The 22,649-nt window shown below is 44.5% G+C and overlaps 1 protein-coding gene across 1 annotated transcript in view; it reads left to right on the top strand.

The window, feature by feature from the left end:
- The window catches only part of tet2 (tet methylcytosine dioxygenase 2), a 38,551-nt gene that overhangs the window by 5,906 nt on the left and 9,996 nt on the right, over positions 1-22,649 (top strand). Inside the window, exon 2 of the mRNA XM_036516460.1 lies at positions 19,360-22,557. Within this exon, the coding sequence (XP_036372353.1) occupies positions 19,404-22,557 (3,154 nt within the window). The 5' untranslated portion in view covers positions 19,360-19,403. The remainder of the gene's footprint in view (positions 1-19,359; positions 22,558-22,649) is intronic.

Genomic DNA, 22,649 nt, shown 5'->3' with positions numbered 1-22,649 from the left:
TGAGAACTTTGATGGGGTAGGTTTTCTTTGAAGAGGTGTTAATTCATCGGTGAATGTGGTTTCTAAAATCTGTGGGGTTTACTGTTACCAGCTGTGCAAATTCAAAGAAAAGTTGAGTTACTTTTGTCAAGAAAGGCGAGGAGGAAATTCACATACACACACACATACACACATCCGTTGGTGAAACACTGGCTGTGCCACAAAGCCAATCATCTCTTAAATGTTTATGTAATACTATGACTGTCAAAGTATCTCTCACACAACAGCCAAGAGAACTGAAGACATGTGGTAGTATACTTCAGATGTGAATCCACTTGTTCATTCAAACCACTGTCACTGTGGCATCTCTCAAATCATTCCGTAACACAAAGCTACCATTATTATAACTGTTATCACAGCAGAGACACCACGTTGTTATCATCACATTTCATAGTTGTGTGTTTGGAAACGTGAAAAGTGTGACAGTTAGCCAATCGAATGTGCTGACGATGTTGCGTAAGACATCAAGCCTCACTGCCGCGGGGCTGTGTGTGTGTGTGTGTGTGTGTGTGTGTGTCTCTCTTCGTCTGCCACGGAAGGCCGGGGTGCGGGTTGTAACACCTGGGTGTGAGAGTGTGGAGCGTTAGTATTCACAAACAAAAAACACATCTCTGCAAGCCGTCAAGCCAGTCCGGTGCATAGCTCCACAGCACGCTGGCTCCAGAGGAAGGCACCCGCAACTCGCACACACCAGTTACGCGCTCAGCACGGGCAGAACCTGATGAGTTCAGTCCCTTTCAGAATCACCAGCCATCAAGGAGATATCTCACATCGACATGTAAACATTTCAGCAAGCACTTCTTTACAAACAGCCTTCATATGTAGGGGCAGCCACTGGAGCTACCCTAGTAACCACAAAACAGAAACCATAGTACACATTTTAATCTCCCTTACTCAAATGTCATCTTCAGCTGGTGACTTGCATACAACTTCAGAGATAAAAAAAAAGGAAAAGATCTGTGAAGAGGACTAAAACCTGCAAACTCTATAGCTTCCGCTTCATGTAATCCTTCAGCCAGCTCTCCCATGAGAAGAGTAGCCATGTGGAGACTAAATTGCTGGGTCTGGAATGTTTTCGCCCCCTACAAAGGCTGTCAGACACGTGGTTAGGGTCTCTTTTCTAATGAGCAGTCATTGAGAAGGCTATGCCAAGACCTCTGCCATCTATACAAGGACTTTGAGGGGAGTCAGCTGGCCGTGCATGTCATTCGAGACCGTAACCCTATCAAAGCCCCCTGAATGACATCATTACCTACTTTTGAAGGTCCAGGGTCATGCTATTGGATTCCCCTTTCAATCTGGGGCACGGCAACAACACAGCTGGTGTTCTGTGGGCCCTACAATGCAGGGAGGATTATGGTGGTTGAGCTACACATATCACATTGTGAAAATAAAGTTACAGAGTCTCTTTCCTAACAGATACTCAATGCAGAACTTGCTGGCAGGAGATATCGTGGTCCTGTTTGCTTTCTTTCTCCTCGTGGATCAAATAATCCACTGAATCTGCCCACACTGCACTCTTTTTGAAGTCTCCCATTTGAAGTGAAAATACTGGACACACTCTAATGAATAACTAATGTGGCATCAATAATTTTGCGCATCATCTGATGATGTGGACATCACAAAAACAATGTGGACGTGCCGTGCTGAGGCACCAGCGACCGTAGAAAAAACAAATTGCATCTGAAACTGCTGGGTGGTGAACTAAACCTCCTGTCATTCCCCAAAAGCCTTAACTCACACAGAAAAACAGTCAATCGATTAGTAAAGTTTTACTTGTTACAGGGTGCTTACACTGCTGAGAATGTCACAAAGCACTTTACATTTGATAATGTCACAAAGCGCTGTAGGAGTTACTCAGTGGATATTCCTAGGGAATCAAAAAAAAAAAGAAAGCCCAAGCTACTTGGTGAAAAAAACTAGAAAATTATTCCCTGACCCCAACACTATCTTTGACTACACAATGATCTGTATTCCAGTTCCCAGACCATGAAAGTCATCAAAGTGGGGGAAAATATGGCCCTAACAGTCATTAAGGTCAGGCAATTGGAAACCACCAATATATAATTTGAACATAAGACATAAAAGGCACATATGCTGTTTAAAATTAACAAGGATGAAGTGGCATGACCCTGCCATTATTTTTGTCATTATATTTTATCTGTACTTAAACCGAAACAAAACAAGAACAGGATCAAGGAACGTGTTGTCTGTTTCAGCTCTGCTAGAAGAGTTTAAATTATAATTTTACTTAAATTAAAGTGCGCAAATTTAGAGTTTCTTCAGTTCATTCCAGGCCAGCTTGTTTTTTTTTTCAAACGAGCACTTGTTTATAGTCAGTTGTGTTCTTGGAATCCATAACTTCCATATTTGCACAAACTATGATTTCCTCCCAATAACTGTTCCTTCTGTGTTTACATCTCACTTCCTTCTTCTGTTTAATGGGTCTCTGATTTGAATTCAGAGGATGCAAACAGAAATTCAGGATTTAATGTGTGTGCTACTAGCATAGTGGGTGGAACCGGCAGTAGGGCCAAGAAACATAACTAGTTGTCTTTGTAGGTCTCGCTTTAAGTTTACTCTGTTGCCTCTTATCAACTGATCCACATGTGACACCATGCTTGGTCGGTGAAAGTTAGATCGTTCTTAAGTCTGTGATATCCATAGTGAAGAATAAGCCAACATCAATTCGACATAAAGTGCGAGTGACTTATTCCAAGCTATCTCTGCTCACATGTGTGAAAACGCAATGGGAACGCTAAATACAATTTGAGAGAAAGCAGACATGGACTCAGGTCTGAAATGGCATAGCTCTGTATGAACACAAAATCAGGCCTCATAGAAAAAAGCAGTCTATAGGTATCTGACAGTAAAGTTGGAAGAGCTGAGTGAAAAAAATACATATATTCAAAAGGGAGTTACAGCACATAGTCTGGTAGCAGTGAATTCAAGCCTTTTAGTCACTACTCTGAGCGCACGTGAGAGAGCCCAGGCTGAGACTGTGTTCCTCCTAAGTTAATGGCTGGAGCAGATGGCTTTTGTGCCCTAATAAGGTGGTCGCCATGGATACCGCGCACTCTGAAAGAAATTAACTTTGCGCAGCACACAGTTCATCAGCTCAGTCAGATATATTGACTCGTGGAGAGACAAAGGGACAGTGTGGGGCAGAGCTGAAAGAACAGGGAGGAAGGGAGGGAGGAGGGGAAGGGAGGGGAGGGTTGCTAGGCGTGCGCCCGGGAGACCACTTCTTAATTAGAGCCTGGGTGTGATAAAGCACGCGCGCAGACGGTCGCCCCGCTCCCCGGCCTGCTCGCCCCACCAGCGCTGCGGGCCCCCGAGCCCCGACCGGCCTCTCCTTCGGAGGGTCAGCTGGTGGAGAGAGGCAAACCCGAGGGCGCTGCGTTCACGGCCCGCACCGGCTAATGATCTACCCCTGTGTATTCCTGCTGACCCCTGAACTGGCCATACACATGTAAATGAGCCACAATGGTCTCGGCAGCAAATAACCGGGGCCGCGCAAGGCTGACAGGAAAGACCTCTCCACTGGCAGGGCGTCCGGAGGTTTGATCCAGAAATAGTACCAGTGTTGCAGCAAAACAAAAAACAAAAAGCAAAAAAAAAAAAACAAACTTGCTTCAATGGCACTGTTGACACAAATCAAGAAAGAGCATTTCTTTCAAAAGACAATGACATATGTCCTCTCCCACAGCTGCATTCAGATCCTTAAAAATGCATTTCAAGATGAGTGAAGAGATAAGCAACGGCATATCTAAAGGAGGGTCACGCTTCAGACTAGTGGACTTTCAAACCCCCCAATGGTGGGAAAGTGCAGTCAAGCTAATGGGGTAAACAAAACTTTTAAGGACACGCTCAGTCTCACAACAGGGGGACCCTGCTTCCATTTCCAAAACAATGAAAGCAAAAAAGAAGACGTGCCATGACCACCATGCAGAGATGAGGTCTAGGAGGGCATGGGAAGGCTGAAGGAGCAAAGCAAGTCCAGAATACTTATGGGGGGGTCAGGGTGGAATTGCCATTACTAGCACTCTTTCTATCTGATGGCACACCAACCGTGGATCTCTGAAAACCAAATGTCAGAGCAGCTGTGTGTGCATTTCTCTGGCGAGTAATGCAGAATTCCAGCTGGGCAGGTTACGTGAGAACAGAGTCTGGGATGTTCCATCACAACACACACAAACCAGTAGAGCAGGTTACCGCAGAGAACTCTTGTCTGTGCAGATCTGCCGAAAACCAACTGACGAGAGCCACATCCAAGCTTCCGACTTGCTCAGCTCTGTCATTCACATTTCATTTAGAAACCCAACATCTAATAGCGGTATTGGTGAGAACACTACAAAAAATCGTCCCGGGCCCGTTCTCGATTTGAGTGTCCTCTCATATTTTCTTAATGAGCCGTTCAAGGTATTGTCATTTATCTCGGTGTATGTTGCCCTGGGCAGTTCTATGGTCCAAATAAAATTGGAAACAGATTCTCCTGAGCCCTCTGGATTAAGTGCAGTTGAATAGATGTCAAAGCGTAGGTACTGAAGTGAGCCAGACTGATGTTCATTAGCATTGTAATGTACAGTGCAAAGCACATAGACATCCATGTGACCAGTATCAGAGAAACACATCTGGGTTCCATTACCCTCCAAGAACAATGTAGATTGTGTTGGGCCCCTTCTTTTGAAGAGTTCTCTCTGAATAAAATTACTAACAGAAGTGCATATCCACATTATGATTATTCAGTAATTGGGTATATACAGTCAAAGGAAAACAAACCCAAGTCAACCTTGTTTTGTTATAAATGGGATGTAGAAATTCTTGTATTGTTGGTTGAATTAAGTGCAGCAAAAGAAATAGTTATAACAGCAGTCACAGACTTAATAAAGTAGTCGTGCTTTTTTAAAAAGTCGGCAGTTTGAATAGGGTTACGACGATCACATTTAACAGAACAGATAATGTATAAAGAGTTTAATGTATAAAGAGATTGACACACAAGGAAATCCAAACTTAATTAATTTTGCCACTCAAACAGAATCATGTAAAAAAAAAAAATACTTGCAGGGGAAAAAATTACATTAAAAAACTGCAATTCCTAAGATGTGCATTCCACACTGCTCGTTTGGCTCGAAGGGGAAGGGGAACTGTCATGTCTTCGCTGTGCCTTCAACCATCACATGACAAAACATTCATGTCACAATCTGGTGATTAGCTTTCAGTGTGAATATGCTGACAGGAGCCTGTAGTGCAGGATCCTCTGACCGCATTCTGAAAGCAGAGTATGGTCAGAAGTTAAATACCGAGAATAAGCTGACAAATAATAGCTATGTACAGGGAGTTTCAATACAATCTCCAAACGAGGAAACTCTAACTGCAAATGAACGTTCACAAGAATTTTACAACAGTTATAAGTTATAAGTTATAAGTCATTCTTAGGGGGGCAAATCAATCTAACTATAAAAGTGTCAGATCCCATCTTTTACTGTCTAGACTACGGCAATGATTGTAGTTGTTTCTTTTACTAAAATAAATATATTTCGGTTAGACAAAAACATACATGAAGGAACTCTGTCTAAAATGTGTCCTTGCAAGTTAAGGCCCAATTGCTTTAGGTATTGAATGAGACACACCTCAGCTGTATGCCAATACTCTATGACCATCATTATAAGAAAGAGCATTATTATAGAGCATTATATACAGAGGGAATACAAAATGTGGATCTGACAGCTCACTCTGTAGTTCCAGCATCACTCATAATCAAGAAACTTCTTTTAAACGTTGTCTGATATTTGAACAAAGAGAAAACATGGGTACAAAAACAACACAGCAACAATTTCCCACAGTAATATGTGGACTTGATTAGTAATGCTCAGCTCAGGTAAAGACAATAATAAGCACTCTGTGGGCTCAGAGTCCTAGCCATGTAGTGGCAGGAAACAAGCACCAATTAGTTCCATTGTGTTGAGTAAGGGGAACTTTTTTCAGTCTCATTCTTATGCAGACTGGGGTTGATGTTATATCAGAAAAGGTGAAACGTCAAGGAATCTGCAGCAATTATCTGTTAACAAAAGAAGGCAGTGTACAATTGGTCCACTTACTATTTCAGACACAGGAAAGCTTCATCCAGGGCAAAGCACCCAACACAACAAACTGCTATTTTTAACACTAAGGAGAGGAAAGGAAAAAAAAAGTTTTGTTTTACTGGTAGCAGCTTTGTAGGGTGTATTTCCTCAGAGTAAGAAAAAAAGGCTAAAGAAGGTTTCTGCTACATGTATTCAACTGTCAAAGATGGTCTTCGCTTCATCAAAATGTCCATTGTAACTTTAACCCAACTTTGCCCACGCTTGCGTACGGATAAAGACCAAAGTCTTCATATAAAGAAAATTTTTTCACAAATGTGAATTCAGGTCACTCTCAGCTACAGAGCAGTGGGTACCATTCATATAATCACATTTTACTTAAACCTCTGAAAGTACATGGATAAATATTGTCACTATGTCAACTCCATCTGTAGACTCCAACTCTATAACTGTAGTTCCATAATGATATATTCAGAAAAGCCACTGCAGAGTTCAGTGAAAAATGAGAAAAACATGTATAGAATATCTATTTACTTCTCTTACTCTTCCCTCATAAGAACATCCTTGATTTAACAATTTTTCAGGAAAACTACCAATCCATACGCAGACATTCATTGAACCAGAAAACTCAACCATTTCTAATGGGCCTCATGAACTCTGAAGAATAGACAATATTCTGCTCAAGAGACATTGCTCTGCACAACAGACAGTACTGTAAAGAAAACGTTACTTTTCAGTTTGTAAGGATATACATTTCCCTCGTTCAAGATGTAATATCACTCTTCTTAATACTGATCAATTCATTCAAAATATCAAGGTAACATAAATAGTTGATCAGCATCATTAGCTAGCACTGTAGATGTCTCGCATATGGTAAACGGAATTTATCTGTATAAAGACTGTAGTCAGTGTGCACATGTATATCTAGTTGTTATCACATATCACGACCTTGAAATGAGTCTGTCAAAACTGTACCAGTGAGGAAACTGCAGGGGCATGTCATTTTACATTTATAGAGGCTTATACTCACTTCTTTGAAATGACTGTTGCATTCTGTCACCAAATGCAAAAATAGAAAATAATCTGATGCTACATCACTTTAGTTGGTGATTTTACTGTAGTTTCATGCAAACAATAACTGAGGACACTAGTGTGGAACATATGGAACAACTTACTTCCTTTGATCCCTCAACTCCTCTGGGTTTTTTTTTTTTTCAGGGGCAATACTCTTGGTACATTCGATAAACTTAAAACACACTTCTCTCAGATGAGGACAGATAAACTGCAGCCCCTTACTGTCTGCGGTCATAAAGATTCCATGGCCCCTACTGCAACTCCACACCCAGCTTCCTAAATATGGCCTTCTATTCATCCCCTCAAGCTGACCGGCAATGCAAACCACTCTGTCCCATTCCCCCCCCCCCCCACTCATCATTACAGGAGACAAAGAGAACTCAAATTACCTGCCCGGCTCCACGGATGCGAAACACGAATAAGGGTTACTTCAAAGACCCCATTTTACTAGCTTTCGGGAGCAGACAAACCCGGTTAATATCACCCCATTTTACATCACGGCCCTCCTAATGCCACCCCTTTCAGAACAAGTTCAGACTTCAGCTAATATTCATATTGTGTTTTGAAGGTTGTGATGACATCTCAGGTAGGCTCACTATTATACACTTCCACCAGCCAGGGATTTGCTGTTGCTAATGTTAAGCTGTTGCTAAGCTGTTATAGCCCACTACCATTCTGCTGACTGCATCGTTAGCTTTTCATCCATTTGTGAGAGGAATTAGGAGACATATTTAAGCATTTTGTATATTCCTATAAATTAGCTGGCTTTGATGTGTTACACTATTACACATGTCCTCGTTTTGGGACGTAAAACATGCGTCTCAAAACGAGGACGTGTCCGGGAAAAAGAGGACGTATGGTCACCCTAAAGTGTAATCTGTTTCAGCATGCTCTGTTTTCACTTCCCTTTGCAAACATTAAGCAACTTTTTTTTCCTGTGGTTCATTTACACTGATACCATGCTGCTGTTGCAAGCCGAGCAGGGGGCCCCACACACGGCAGTAAAACCATTTTTATTTTAAAGGTCCTGACAGCATCAGATATCATTCTGATTTCAGCATGCTGTTTGCTTTAAAAAGTAACCAACACTATCTCAGTCACAGATACCCACTGAAAAGCCTTCACTGTTAAAAGTGCCACCTTTTGAGGTGAAGATTGCCCTCAGGTTACATGAAGAAAACCTAAGTTAATGCAAATGAAAGAAAAAAAAGGTTAACATATTTTATATATGACGATAGGTAGGAAATCTAACTGATGTGTGTGATCTGACATTAGCATTTCCTTCTGGGTGAGCATCTGAATCCTTCTTCCTCACCACAGCATTTAAGTGCAAATAAAAGGGCAAGTGTTGAGATAATCTGCATACTAGAGGTGTTTGAACATAATTAGCGCCTACCTGAGTAAGGCTAAATACTAAATACTCACTGCCAGTTCACTGTACAGTAGCTAGACTTCATAAACCTGGTGATGAGGAGGAAATGGAATCCAAGACGAATACACAGCAATGCATCGCAAGAGGCCAGCTCTGTATTTATATGAGGGATATAATCTAGTGTGACACTCCAAGTCATCTGACCCAGTTCTGCCTAGGGAGGCAGCCGAGGAGGAGGTTTCACTTCACACAACTGCAAACACAGCCGAGGAACGTCCGTCAGTGCACACGGTACGGAACCATAGCAGCTCCATTTCAAAGAACTCCCGACACGTTAATCCGCGCCCTCAACAAATTGTACAAAAGTTCCTCTCATGTGTACGGTGCACGATACAGTTTCATTTGATCAGGGATATTTGTATGAATGAGGTCGTGGAATGAAAACGTCCACATCAGACCATGAGGAATTTCAGTTAGCCCCTTGGTTGTATTAATAGCGGCCCAGGGGCAAAAAATACCTTGAAGGTTGGGGGTGGGAGGGGGGGACAGATTCCTTTTTGTTTTTAATCATATCTAATGCATTACGATGTCTTTTTGCGCTTCACCAGCCACCACAGGGTTATGTAGTTTATAAAATAATATTTTGGGAAGTAGATGGGATCTAACAAAAAAAAAAATTAAGATTAAAAACTCCTCTTGCTCGATACTGAAAACACATATCAATGTAACACAAACTGTGAACAAGTCAGCCAAGAAACAAAAGGTTAGTGACTCTTTTTTTAACCGTTGTAAATCCGCCTGAGGGGAGTCACTCATCTACCTTGTGACTCACCATTCATGCTTTGCGATTAAACAGACACCATGCATGGCATTCTGCTTGTCATCTGTGCCCATACAGGCCACACATAGGACAAAAGACCAGCAGTGCTGTCCAATGACAGGCCTGCGTGGATGAAAAATAGAATGTTTCTCCCAGAGTTTTGCTATTTGTTTCATAATTGTGCTCTACAAATTAGAACCTGTGGATCACACTGATTTCGATCTGCCAAATGAGGGCTGATGTATGAGTCTGATGCCACCGGCTGCCATCTTTTGAGGGTCCAAAGCTAGCCAAGTTTGGCTATCTGACTATTTGACATTACAGCAGCTTAGTTTTAAAAGACATACATTGCTTTTCACATCATCCTTGCCGATATTATCACCCCCTAATCATCAAGAATAAGATTAAAAATAAATTAAAAAGTAAAATGCAGAATCAGAAATAGTGTGCATGTGCAGCAAGTGTCATAGTGGCTTCAACTATATTCATAGCCTTGAGCATAACACCAAACTAAAGTACATGTACAACCTCAGAAACTAACATAACATAGTTGTCAGTGTCTATAAAACTCTGTTTTAGAAAATCCATTCCAGAATTAAGTTGCATAAAAGCATGAAGCTGTGAAACATGTTTGTTGTGACATACACAACACTTTTAGTTCATTCAGAGGGAGTTTGACTTCATAAAATCGCAATAAACCCGTGAGGTGGTAAAGCATTACAATGTAAAACGCAGGGAGGGGGTCGTTTCCGAGAGCCAGGTTTATACAGTATCTCGGACAGCCCAGTAATCCCGCTGAGTCGCTCAGGTGACTGGCAGTGCGGTTTTCATTCCAATAACTTTGCAGCTCGCGTGGCTTGCACAAAAGAGGAAGCACGCCCCACGTCTTAATTTAAGACAGGAACGTATTAAAAGGGTCTGCCGAGTTCAGAAAGGGAAGTGCGCACTCAGGATAATGACTCATTTTCGGGTCCCTCTGGAGGGAAAGCGTGTTGGTGCCCGTCTGATTTATGGAGCCTCCCGTATCTCCCCGTCGGGGGGGTCCCCCCCCCCCCCCCCTCGCTCCGCTTTCGCGGCGGCTCTCCTTATCGGCTGACCCCTCACCGCCTTAACCCTTTCCACGTCCCACCCCCCTCACATTCACACATCCACGTTTTCATTTACTCATTTGCAGAGCTACAGTGGTGTGTAACCACAGCTAAACAATCAAATAAATGCAAAGGCACAATCCCCCGCCCCCCCGAGACCATTTCTCCCTTTTCACAGTACACTAGTACTGTACAATAAAAGCCAAAGACTGCCAATCTATGCAAACTACAATGAACTACATATGAAATGGATCACCTAGAAGACACTTTAAAAAAATCAGACTAGGAAAGAAACTGTCTTGGAAACAGACATTAAACCCTGATATGATTTATATGTTATAATCCAGATTATTATAACATTGGTTCCACTACCACTTTCCTTGGCCCCTTACACTTTGACTCCAACTGACAGTCTGACAGTGGAATTGTTGCCGTTGCTACTCCGTGTTCCTTTTAGTCCCTCTGTGACACTGTCACACACTGTCCACACTGTCAAACACCAATAAGCCACCGTTTCCATGGCTCCCACCCTTGCCTGGAGGCCCAGGAACTATAAACCAACTCAGCAGCTATAAATACCAGTAAAAACATAACTACAGAGGCTGCAGCAGAGTTAAGTGTGTCCCATTTCCAGTGCCTCTAAATAGAACGGTTCACAGACGCAGCAGCTACAGTCTGCAAGAAATACTACAGATGCGTTTTTTTTTTTTCTTTTTCCCAAACCGCAGCAAAAATAACCATATGAAATGTTAGTGGAAGTAGGTAAAAAAAAAAAGACAATTCATTACGAAACCTTCGAGCCTTAGGCATAGAAAAAGGAGGAAAACTAACAAAGAAGTGTCACTGAAAGACAAACAAGTACCCATCTTAGCACTGGAAGGAGTGGTGACGAGTGTGACCTGCCCATGCCAGTGCGGCCTTTCAAAAGAAGAAAAAAAAATAGTTGTTTTTCTTTGCAGCTGAGAGAGAAAAGCACACCCAAACAAAACCTAACATGCAGCCTGATTCTATTTGTGCATCAGTAAAGCAGCAACAGCCCCCGAAGACAACATACATGTTGGCATGCTTGCAGAAAAGACACAGCGCTATTTTAATTTCAGTTGCTCTAAAAACTAAGGAACTAAAAAAAAAAGGAGAAGTGAATTCTGCTTTGGTTTAGTGTGTGCAGGTTGCTGCCAATATTGCCATTGTTTCAGAGGGAGCAGAGTGGACAGGAGGGCTTTCAGCGGGCAGTGCTCAGCTGGGATCATTCGCTTTGTTATCTTTTATTCTCAGAGATTGGGCTTTTTTCAGTGTGGGTGTATCCGACTGTGACAAGCTTCTCAGAGCAAGCCCTGCGCTGCCGGGTGCTCACTAAACTCCGGAGCGGAGTCCAGTCTCACCGGAAGGGCTCCACACGGGCTTCCTCTTTCAGTGGGATCACTAGGGAAACCATTCCGCAAGCGGCGGCAGCATTCAGAATGCAGACGAGTAAACAGCTTTGAGCGGGCTCAATTTTCTTTTGAAACGAAGAACAATGGGAAAGATATTTTCACATTTTCCGGCCTGAATTTATTGAGATAAACGGACTAAGCCAGGCCTCTGACTGGCAGATGTATAAGGCTGTGTTTCCCTCACTCAGTGAAGAAACAATGTCATCTCACATAACAGTGTGCTGGAGATGAGGGACTCCATGACACTGTGTGTTTCACAGGATTTGACAAGCGCAGAGGGGAGATTTGCTCGGCAAACTGCAGTGGAACAGTCTGTTGGAATTATGCTATCTTGAGGGTTCTATAACACCGCTTGAGTGGAACCGATGCATTCGCTCTGCTTTATTAAATGTTATGTCCACGTGTTTCCATTTTTAGAGACATATCAGGCTGATTTGAATTATGGACAAACGTTACCATCAGGCCACAACTAAAAGCATAAAAAGTAGTGCTCTGTTTTAATATTTCAAATAACCACTGTCTATATGCATTACATACCCATTGTTCTATGATATCTGGATTTTATTTCTCTCTAATGCTGGCTGATATTTGTTTGCCATATGATAATTCTCAAATTTTTGCTCAACATTACTGCTCAAAATTTGTCTGCATTTGACAAAGCAACATGGTAGTAATGTGCTACTAATGCTATTGTTATTATTTCTTTGGCAGAGCACCTTACAAGGCTTTAATTGAAATATTAAATAAATACTGTACAGGAGTAACAAGAACACAGTAAATCATCATAAAGCCAAAAAAAACCGTACTGAAATATAAGCAGTACACATACAGGATTAACGGGGTTAGCATGCATAGAGCTAGGCTTATCAGTTACACTCATATCTGAAACAGATCACTGTGGTTAATGCAGCTAGGCGTGGCTGTTAGTACTGCATGTACTCAGACATTCTTCCATTCACTTTTCACTGTTAACTCAAGTCTGCAACCGTATTCATAACCCTGCACCTTAAATACAATACATGTGACCAGAGCAACAAGTAACTGTATGAGAAATCCATCTACTGTTTCCATGGTTTTCCCTCCCTAATTCCTGTATATTCTGTGGCCATTTGTGCTTTGTCTGTATTCACTGTATTTTGCTTTACTGACAGACTCGTTTTCTGGTTTCAACACCCAGACACTGGTTTCCACTACTAGTTTGGCTCTGCTCGTTAGTGTCAACTTTAGCAGCTTAGCACTAGGAGTCTGAGGGGGGGGGTCACTTGAGGGGAAGTCTGTCAATGAAGCCACCCTGTTTCATGAGGCCTCACTGCCTTTACATTTAGACATTACTGTTTCCTTTGATGAATGGGGAAATCAGCCTGCCTTTAAACCCTAAGTGAATGCATTGAGATCTGAAGGACAAGATAAAGCGGAGGAAACACACACAGCAGGTTGGGCTGGATTCGCCATTTTTTAAAACACACCTTGTCCAAACCTGCATCTGCATTCTTCCAGCCACTGCGCAGGCCGGAGTCGGGAGACGCCCCCTTTCAGATCCTGTTTGTAAGACAACACGAGCTCACCAAGACATTTCCCTCCAATTCAGATAGACCGAATTCATTGTCGTGCAGGCAGAAGCTGAAACTTTCCTCACGTTCGTGTGCCATTCTCCAACAGCTCAGTCTCAACTTCGTTTCACAGAGTCACGATCCTCTAACTGGCTCACAGATCAGGAAAGGATAACTCTATCAGATCATATAGTGTTGGCAGTTTCCGTTCATTCATTAGGGTTAGATAAGAAATTTGACACCCCCCCCCCCCCCCCCTCCAAAAAAAAAAAATTAAACAGCTTTGCATAACACTCTTAACTGATGAGACCAGATGCAGTCTGAAGGTGACAGCTCCTCTTGTGCGATCACAAGCTTGTAAAATGGGGTCCAGATGTGACAATCGGCCTCAATGACAGAGAGTCGTTGGGGCCAAACAAAACATCCCACGTTCTCTGGCTGCCTTTTTCCGTGCAAAGCAACTTTCCAGGCCCCATATACTGTTCACAAGCAAGGCCCTTTCATGAGAATCTAAAGCTGGCTCCAATTACATTTCAAAGGTTGTAGACCATGTTTTTCTTATCTTACCATAACACAGTAACAGTCCTGTCCCAAGCCACGAGATGCGGAGTACATAGAGGGCCAGAGTTCACACGAATCAAATTCAAACAATTAAACTGCGCTGACTTGAGGTTTTAAGATGTAAAGAAAGTTTAACCGCTGGAAACTGCACTTTTTTGATGCTGAGAATGATAAATTGAGCAGGCTCTTGCTTGTGGGAACTGGAAAATAACAATATGGAGGTGAAATATTTTGCTGACTGTGTCTATCAGCTGTATTTGCTTATTGAGTCACTGCTGCAATATAAAGTATATATGTAGTCTATATGTGTACTGACAAGGCAATGAAGTGGGGCATAGATCAAGTAAGACTGTCATGAAATGAAGAACTGAAATTAAATAAGTTAATGGGTGAAGGTTAAGCTAAAGTATCTATGTAACAATCTGTTCAAATGGAAGGCCTTCGATGCAGCTTCAGTGTCGTGCAAAGGCGTTTTGCACTGCAGTCAGATACACATCTCATGATTTGTGCCTTACTTTAAAAAGAAACCTGTGTCTTTACGACATCAGTACTAAAAACAAATCTAAATCAAAACTAAATAAAAAAAAAACACTGAAAACAGAACCGTAGGGCAAATACGGTTTCACGTTGAGCCGGAGAACGCCGCGTCTCTCACGCGATACGCACCACGCCACTCCACCCTTTCTGCGATGACACATAAATCTGCGGATGACAACGCTCTTCCGCCTTAATGGCGCTGTCGACAAACATTACGGGCGCTGCGTGTCAGAGAGCTCAGAGATGCGGTGATATTTTACAGAAATCTGCTCCCCTTAAAACAGCCTTCCCAGCATCTGCAGAGAAGCGACTCATAATTATGATGGATTAGACTGCAGCGTTTGCCCTGTGTGCAGTAATCGTTTCGCAGATGCTGCAGATGTGACATACATTAATAATATCGTGCGGCTTGGAAAAAAAAATCAATGCCATCGCTGCAATCCATATTTGCTTCTGGGGGAGAGTTGTATTCTGCAGCGACTGCCACGCTGCATCACAAACAACGCTCTCACGCCCGCAGTGCTTTTGAGACACGTAGCACTGGCTCGTCAGAATGCAGCGGCGTCTAAAATGAATATGATTGAGATTTTCTCTGACTGTCGTTATTTTTTGATGATCACGGGTCTTTTAGATTGTAATACATACGATACAATTGCAGTGATGGGTTACGCGTTTCGAATGTGATCACCACACAAATTACCAAGACTATTTCATTATCTGCATCGAGGCATGAGGCGACCCAGTGTGTTTCGCAACGTCTGACACTCACGTGAAGCAAGACGTGCAAGGAGGGCGAACTGGGCAGCCGCAGTGTGCTGCCGAGTTGTTCTGTGGGTAGACCAGAGAGGGTGTTAGGAAATGCTGGCGTGATGGGGGACGCCACGGCACACTGGCAGTACGAGAAAATGGTATTCCTCTGTTGTAGCGTGATTCTTGCGAGGAGGCCCGTGCACTGAAGCGTTCACTTACCAGTGAACCCTGGAGGCTGCTACTGTTGCTGTGCCACTCATTTTTGTTTATCGGGGTCTGAGTGTGTGTCATGTCCCAAGGATTCGGTAACGTTAGGACTGGACAAGTCTACCACGGGGGTTTAAATCATGGCAAGGGAAATGTCCTTGACTAAAGACGTCCCCCTGGATCTATTTATTTATTAAATAGATTTATTATCATTCATTCATTCGCGTATATATGTTTCCTGTTTTGACTCACTGTGGTCTCACTACAGTACGCTTTCTGTTGTGTCTGTTGAGTTTGCTCTGCCCCCTAGGTGAAGTAACAGTACGAATAAGCAATGTGCATTAGGTAAGCCTATGTAATGAGCTTAATTTCTTTTACACCACCAGGCCTCACTGGGACCTCCTCTTACCGCTGTCTCGTTTAATTACAGCACTGTTAGACCAACTGCCACATGCTTAGCCAGCAAGCTATTTCATAAAGTATACGTGTACAGTATGTACTATGTGAACATCAGTATGCACACTGCTCTTCGATCGCATACCCGTAGCCCCCTTAATATTTTTTTTTACATAATAACTATGTTTGTTTCGCGCGGCTAATGAGTAGGTTGCACCCCACGGATCTGAGGGCCTTGTCGCGGCGCTCTGTGAAGGATAGGGTAACATGAGGTGCTAAGGTGACGAACGGAGCGGTTTAGCAGCTGACACAATCCCGCCTCTCCACGGTGTGTAACATCTGTAATTGTAACCTCGCCTATCACCCAGAGACCATTACCATAGCGACCATATCTGCTGCTGCACCACGCAAAGCAAGTGGGGGGAGGGGCGGTGTTTTGGACCCAACGTGTTTCTCTACACTGAATGAATTTTAAGTTAAACTGTAATTAAAATAAGGACGACGTAGCTGTTATATACAACAAGAAAAGCTGTTAACTCACCGAGTGAAAGGTCTTCACCCTTCAATGAATGGCCGAATCGTTGCTCCGCGTAGTGGACCTATATGCCTGCTGCCGATTTGAAAAACAGGAGCATGCAATAGTGCCCTTTTGTTATAAGATGTTAGAGTTGCACGATATTGTTATCTTACTACAACAGGACTAAATCAAGCAAATCAAAAATAAAAACCGCACACTTCAGCTCTGAATTGTAGAACATCCGGCACTATGCCACTGTTTTCGCAAGAAAGTAGGTCAAAAGATTTTTATGGAAAAAGTTCTACATTCAGCATACGCTTTTTTATTATGTAGCCTGCTGGAAATTAATTTTGTAACCAAAGTACACCCTCGGAAGTTAGGCGAAAAACACAACAGGACACAGTGCTGTCAACTTACAGTTGCGCGTGAGGATGGAGCGCATGTAGACCAACCTGCACGGTGGTCGTTTGTGCATGATCGTTGATGTTTTGCAATAAATAAATAAATAAAGAAATGGGTCCTGACAACGTTAAAATTGTACTAGAGTGCTAGTTTTTTTTTTTTTTTTTAAATTAAGATATGCCTATTTACACCTGTGGTCGATTTCATTATCCCAACATAACGTAATTGTGTCTCTTAAAATTACAATCCGTTTACGACGTTGCTTTAAGCGACATTCTATCGGTGCTTTAGTACTTCAGATTATTTCAGCTTCAGTCATATGATTTTTGATATGTAAAGGAACATTGTTAACGTACAAATGCACGCTCTGTGATTTAAATAGAACGCTGCCCTCGGGTTCTACAGGCGGTCCTTTAAATCTCCACAAATACTATCTAGATGGATTGCGTGTCTTTTAATCTCAATGGGGGTTGATCAACTCAATGTGAGAGCCTCCGTCTGAGTATCCAATGAGCATTGTTGAAAGCCAGTTCCATATTTCAGTAACATGAAAAAAAACCCATCTGAGTACCTAGAGTGGGCTTGCAACTATTTTCCAATACATCATGTAGGATAACTCGAGCAAGCTTTCCAAGAAATTACTAAAACGTCGAAATTAGCCTGAAAATTACATGTAAATGTCAGAAGTGTTCAAATTCAAGATCAAAATAGCTTCACAAATCTATTGCTCTTGTGGAGGAAGAGCCCCGTGCCTCTTCACCTGAATGCATTCCCCATTTTGTATGTGGAGGATAAAAAAGAGCACATCTTGACAGTAAATTGTGGAACTGGTGCCCTCTGGGCTCTATTTAACCCTCTTACAATTGTGTGGATATGTTCTGAATGAGTCCTGAAACATTCCACTTTGCACTCAGGTGCTTGTACCATGTCTTTTTGGGGACACCTTTGTGGTGTGCAGTCCCCTGTATCTCTGCAAATTCAGTTGAATGAAATTGGGACAGTGTCCCAGCAGTCAGATCTGGATTCAGGCCTTTGATTAGGGTATCAGGCACAGCGAATTGCATAGCTGGTATGTGTATTAGCAAAAGCCCCCCTGAATACACTTGGTTGCAAGCATCACAGTAAACTGAGCCGTGGCGGCAGCTTCCCAGGTTTGCTGTGCATGCCAAAAAGGCAGCTTAAGAATTTTATTGAGATATTTACTGGAGCGCATGTCTATTTTAAGAGAGTTGTTAATGCCTTTGTACCAGAATAGCACCCGTGAGTGAAAAAGGTAGGGTACATGAGTGGAATTCAGTTTTTTTTTTTCTGGCTTAGATGTTTTGCCAGTTAGAAACCTGAAGCGTTTCGCTCTATCCATGCCTGCCTACTACAGTAAAGAGAACTGTCCAGTGATTTTGTTCTGATGCATGTTACAATCAAATGAATTATTTTTCTGTTTTACCCATCACTATAAAGCTCATCTAGTCATAGTGATTTACTGTGCCATATTTGCAACATGCACAATAAAGTCATAAACTAGTGAGGATATTTTTTCATACACTACCTTGAAAATACCTAGAAACGCCTTGGCTCTTAAATGTGTTCAATAAAACTGGACAGTTTCCTTGTACAGCATCCTGCAGAAACTTAATGCTGCTTCTGGAGGCAGATTTGATCAAGTGTATTTCCTGAGCATTTTAACTGGGTCCTGTACACAACCCTTTATAATTAGTTGAGCTTTGTCCCTGACTAATAGCAAGTAGGAAAGCACCATCTTGATGAAATTCTGAAGACTGAGCAAATCCTACAGCACAATTAGTCTACTATGGTTCTGAAAACCCCCACAAACTCTTTGAGGGTTACTGGAAACACATGCTATGAACTTAACAGGCTCACGAAGGACATGCTCACAAAGGGGGCCTTGATGCACAGTGATATGAACAGAACCCTCTCGCATGAAAATAATCAGTTTAACATGTTTAGCCTATTCATTCCAATGAGGAGAGGAGACAGTGATGCATTTCTCTGTGCCGGTGTTTGCTGTCCTGAAATAACCTCCTCCAGCCTTTCTTATCTCTCACGCCCCCACCATCCCCACCAGTGAGTTGACTGAGGTCATTGTAATTCTGTGCCGCCTCCATGCAGCTAACTGATATCCACCCTGGGTCAGCCTCAAACGCATTTCACTCATGACCTCGTTTAATTATGCGGATCATTGTCGAGGACATTCTCTGGAAATATGTATCGTTTACTGGCTCTGATGTCTTCAGTGGTGTCATTTCCCCCTCCATCCCATTGTATTCAAGTTTAGATTTAGGGTCTTTTTTTATTACTGTTTGCAGCTGGTTGTTTAGGTTCCTTTGATGGACATATAGTGACATAAGGAATGACGAAAGAAGAAACCCAATCATGATTCTAACCTTTTTCAGATAATGTTACAACTCAATGGAACTCAATGTACATTCATAAATGTGCTCACCTGAGTCCTGAATTTCACAGGTCAATAATGCCACCCCCCCCCCAACCCCTTTTGTGTGGTATTTTCCAGGACGCAGCGAGGGCAGCCTTGTGGATGGACGCAGAGCAGGCCAGATGGAAACAGAAAAGGCCAGTCATGAGACGGAAGAAAGTCTGATAATAGCACAACTGAGTACTGTTCACCAGACTGGAAACCTGATCAACAAGCTGCAGAATGGAAACCAATCGCCAGAAGTGCCCCCTCATCAAATCAACGGGGATGCCGACTGGAACCATTTCAAACCTAGCGTGGGTGTCAACCAAATAAAAAGGCATCGCGACAACTGTTCCAGCCCTGCAGAAATGCAGGACCTGTTTGATCAAAGCTCATACATGACAAATGGAGACATAAAGCATGCTTTAAGCGAGCCATCGCTATTAGGGTTTCACCAGTCCAAGAAACTCAGAGGGGATTCGGAGATAAACGGCGATGACGATAAAGTGGTGGAGAACAATGCAATCACCTCATGGGACAAGAAGGAAGCCGTAGGTATGGAAAGCAACCTGGACTGTTTCCAAGATCTGATGAAGCCTGCAGACTTTGAGTGCGACGTTTTGCTGAGGGAACAGAAACTGGATAAGAAAAACGCTAATTTCTCCAACGGGGACCTCTTTTCCCTTTCGAGGGGCAAGCAAACGCCAACTCCCAATGGTGCTACCATGACTGCCTCATCCAGGGAAGACACTCCTGGCGACCTTCTACAGAAAACACTGTCTCAGTATTACCCCGACCGGGTGTCCATCGCACCGCAGAACAACCCATCTCAAGAAAATGGCATCAAGATCCCAGTGGCAAATGACTTGCCTGAACAGGCCATTCACTCCCCATCCCTTACCTCAGGTTTGCTCATTTCACCACAACTCGCTGCCTCGGGACGGCCGGACAGGACACCCCCAGAGGTGCACAACAGTACTGATTTCGGTGCACCGTTTGCCATGAACGGATACCCCAGCATGCTCGGAACAGAGCACCAGCAGGAGCCTTACCCTCTCCAGGACATCCCGGCTGCAGGGGAACCGCACAGACCGGGCCAGGAGGAGCAGATCCCTGGGATGGGCCTGCCCGCTGGGCCCCCCAGCAGCTCACAAGATCCGAACTGCGCCGGGTCCTTCTCCAACAGAATGGACGCCCAAAACATGTATTCCACCTCCAACCACAAGTTTAATCAAGACTCCTACCCTCCCATGATGGAGCCCGGAGTTCCGCTCCAGGGCGACGAAGCTTGCCGATTCAGCCCCTTTGCCAACAAAGCCGTGGGAGGCATGGCGGAGAGCGAGGGATCAGACCCATGTCAGGACACACAAGTCCCCCAAAACGGTCAGCACGAGGTGGAGTACGGGGTGCAGCAGCAGCAGCAGCTAGCCCAGCATGGCCTTTCAGAGAGCAGCGGCCTCCGGGAGTCCCCCAGCTCTGCTCTGCTGGACCAGCATGCTCCCCCACAGCCAATACAAGTCGCTCAGCATTCGGCCGGTGCGCCCGAGCCTGAGACTCCCCTAATAGCCCGTCAGACTCAAGGCGCCGAGATGGGAAATGAAATGTCTTTTAAAGGGGAGGCCGGGGACATGCTGCAGCGGACGGATTCCTACCCCCAGATGGGCTGGATTGATCTGAATTCGTCCCCGCCGCCACAGCCGGCGGGCCGGCCGCTGATGTGGAAGGACTTCCCGCCGCAGTCGCAGCAGCAGGTCGCCGCGCAGAGGCAGGGGCGCGCGCCGGGCGTCGACGCCGCGCAGGGCTTTCGGATGCAGCAGGGGTTTGATCAATCCGGCTTCCAGCAGCAGGAAAAGCAGGTGGAGAACGGGTTCAACCCCAACCCGGAGCAGGACGGGGCCCAGAACAATACTGCCAACCAATGGCAGCAGCCGGGTTCCACTAACCTTCAGCCTCAGATGCCGCCTGTGCCCCAACAGCCGGCAGATAGCCGTTTTTGCTCCCAAGTGCAACAAGAGCGCTTATGCGAGAACAGCCAAGATGTTGAGCAAATTCTGTCATCTAGCCTTTTGCAGCAGCAGCAGCAGCAGCAGCAACAGCAACAGCAGCCTTACCCTCAGACAGAGGGGCAGCAGGAAGCCTGTGCACTCCAGCAGCCTTCCCAAGATGCACAGCATGCGGCTATGTGTCAGCCCCAGGATCCGTCTCAGAGGCAGCTGGGCGGACAGCTCTTGAACAGACTCAAGCTGGAGGAGTACATCAGGCTGGAAAAGGAGCTAAAATCCCCCAGCTACACGTCTAAGATTCAGCAAGGGCAACATCAGGCAGGATTAACCCCTCCTGGCAGGAACACTCCCGGGTTTTTTGATTCCTCACTCCGCAATATGCAACCTCCGCAAAAGGACTCTGCCGGGCTCCCATTTGGTCAAAGCGAAGCGGTCAGGGCGTCCCTGCTGGACAACTACAAGTTTGGCAGGACGTTGCCGCCACAGTGCTCTCCAAGCCCCGGGCCCCCAAAGCAATACCCACAGCAGCACCAGATTCACCGGCAGTCGAACTTCACAGACTTCCTGCGGCCATCTCCCACGCAACAGCAACCTCAGTTAGCACAAAGTCCTTTGAATCCACAGGTACCGGGACACATGGGCCCGCAGGTGTATCCCAAGGTGGAGATGCAGGAGTCCTGTGCGCAGTTTCAGCAGGGGCAGCTCCAGAACCAAAACCACAGGGAGATCCAGAGACATGCCGCCCTGCGGATGCACCTGCTGCAGAAGCAGGAGAGGCAGGGGCTCCCCCAGAACCCGAACGACTTCAAGCACATGATCCGGGCTATCAAATCCGAGAACGGCCCGAGGTTCGAGTCTCCCATGCCGCATCCGGGCAGAGAGCCGGCAAATCCCGCCATGCAGGTGGCGGTCAAGCAGGAGCCTCGTCCAATGACGTGCGAGCAGATGCAGCAGAAGAGCATCATCGCCACCATGGAGCGCCAGCTCAGCCAGTACCAGCCTTTGCCCATATTCGAGAGGAAGTCGCTGGTCATCAAGTCTCCGAACAAGGTCAAGGTGGAGTCGTCGGGTCCCGTGACAATCCTCTCAACCAACGCAGACCTGTGCAGGGAGGACGGGGGAGCCGCAGCCCTGAAAAAACCCCCCTCCGATTTCACCCCTACGAAGAAGATAGAGCCAAACCTGAACAACTTCATTGAGTCTCCGATGAAGCTGCTGGACACTCCAATCAAAAACCTGCTGGAAACCCCTGCTAAAACTCAATATGAAATTCCATCATGCCACTGCGTTGGTAAGGCTGTAAGATTTAACTAATACTCTAAATGTCTCTGAAAGTCTGGTGATTTCCATTACTGAAGCCTGTCATAAGCCTTTACTTCTCTA

Source organism: Megalops cyprinoides, chromosome 22, assembly GCF_013368585.1.
Source record: "Megalops cyprinoides isolate fMegCyp1 chromosome 22, fMegCyp1.pri, whole genome shotgun sequence".
Classification (NCBI taxonomy): domain Eukaryota; kingdom Metazoa; phylum Chordata; class Actinopteri; order Elopiformes; family Megalopidae; genus Megalops; species Megalops cyprinoides.
This window is presented reverse-complemented; position numbering and strand designations above follow the sequence as displayed.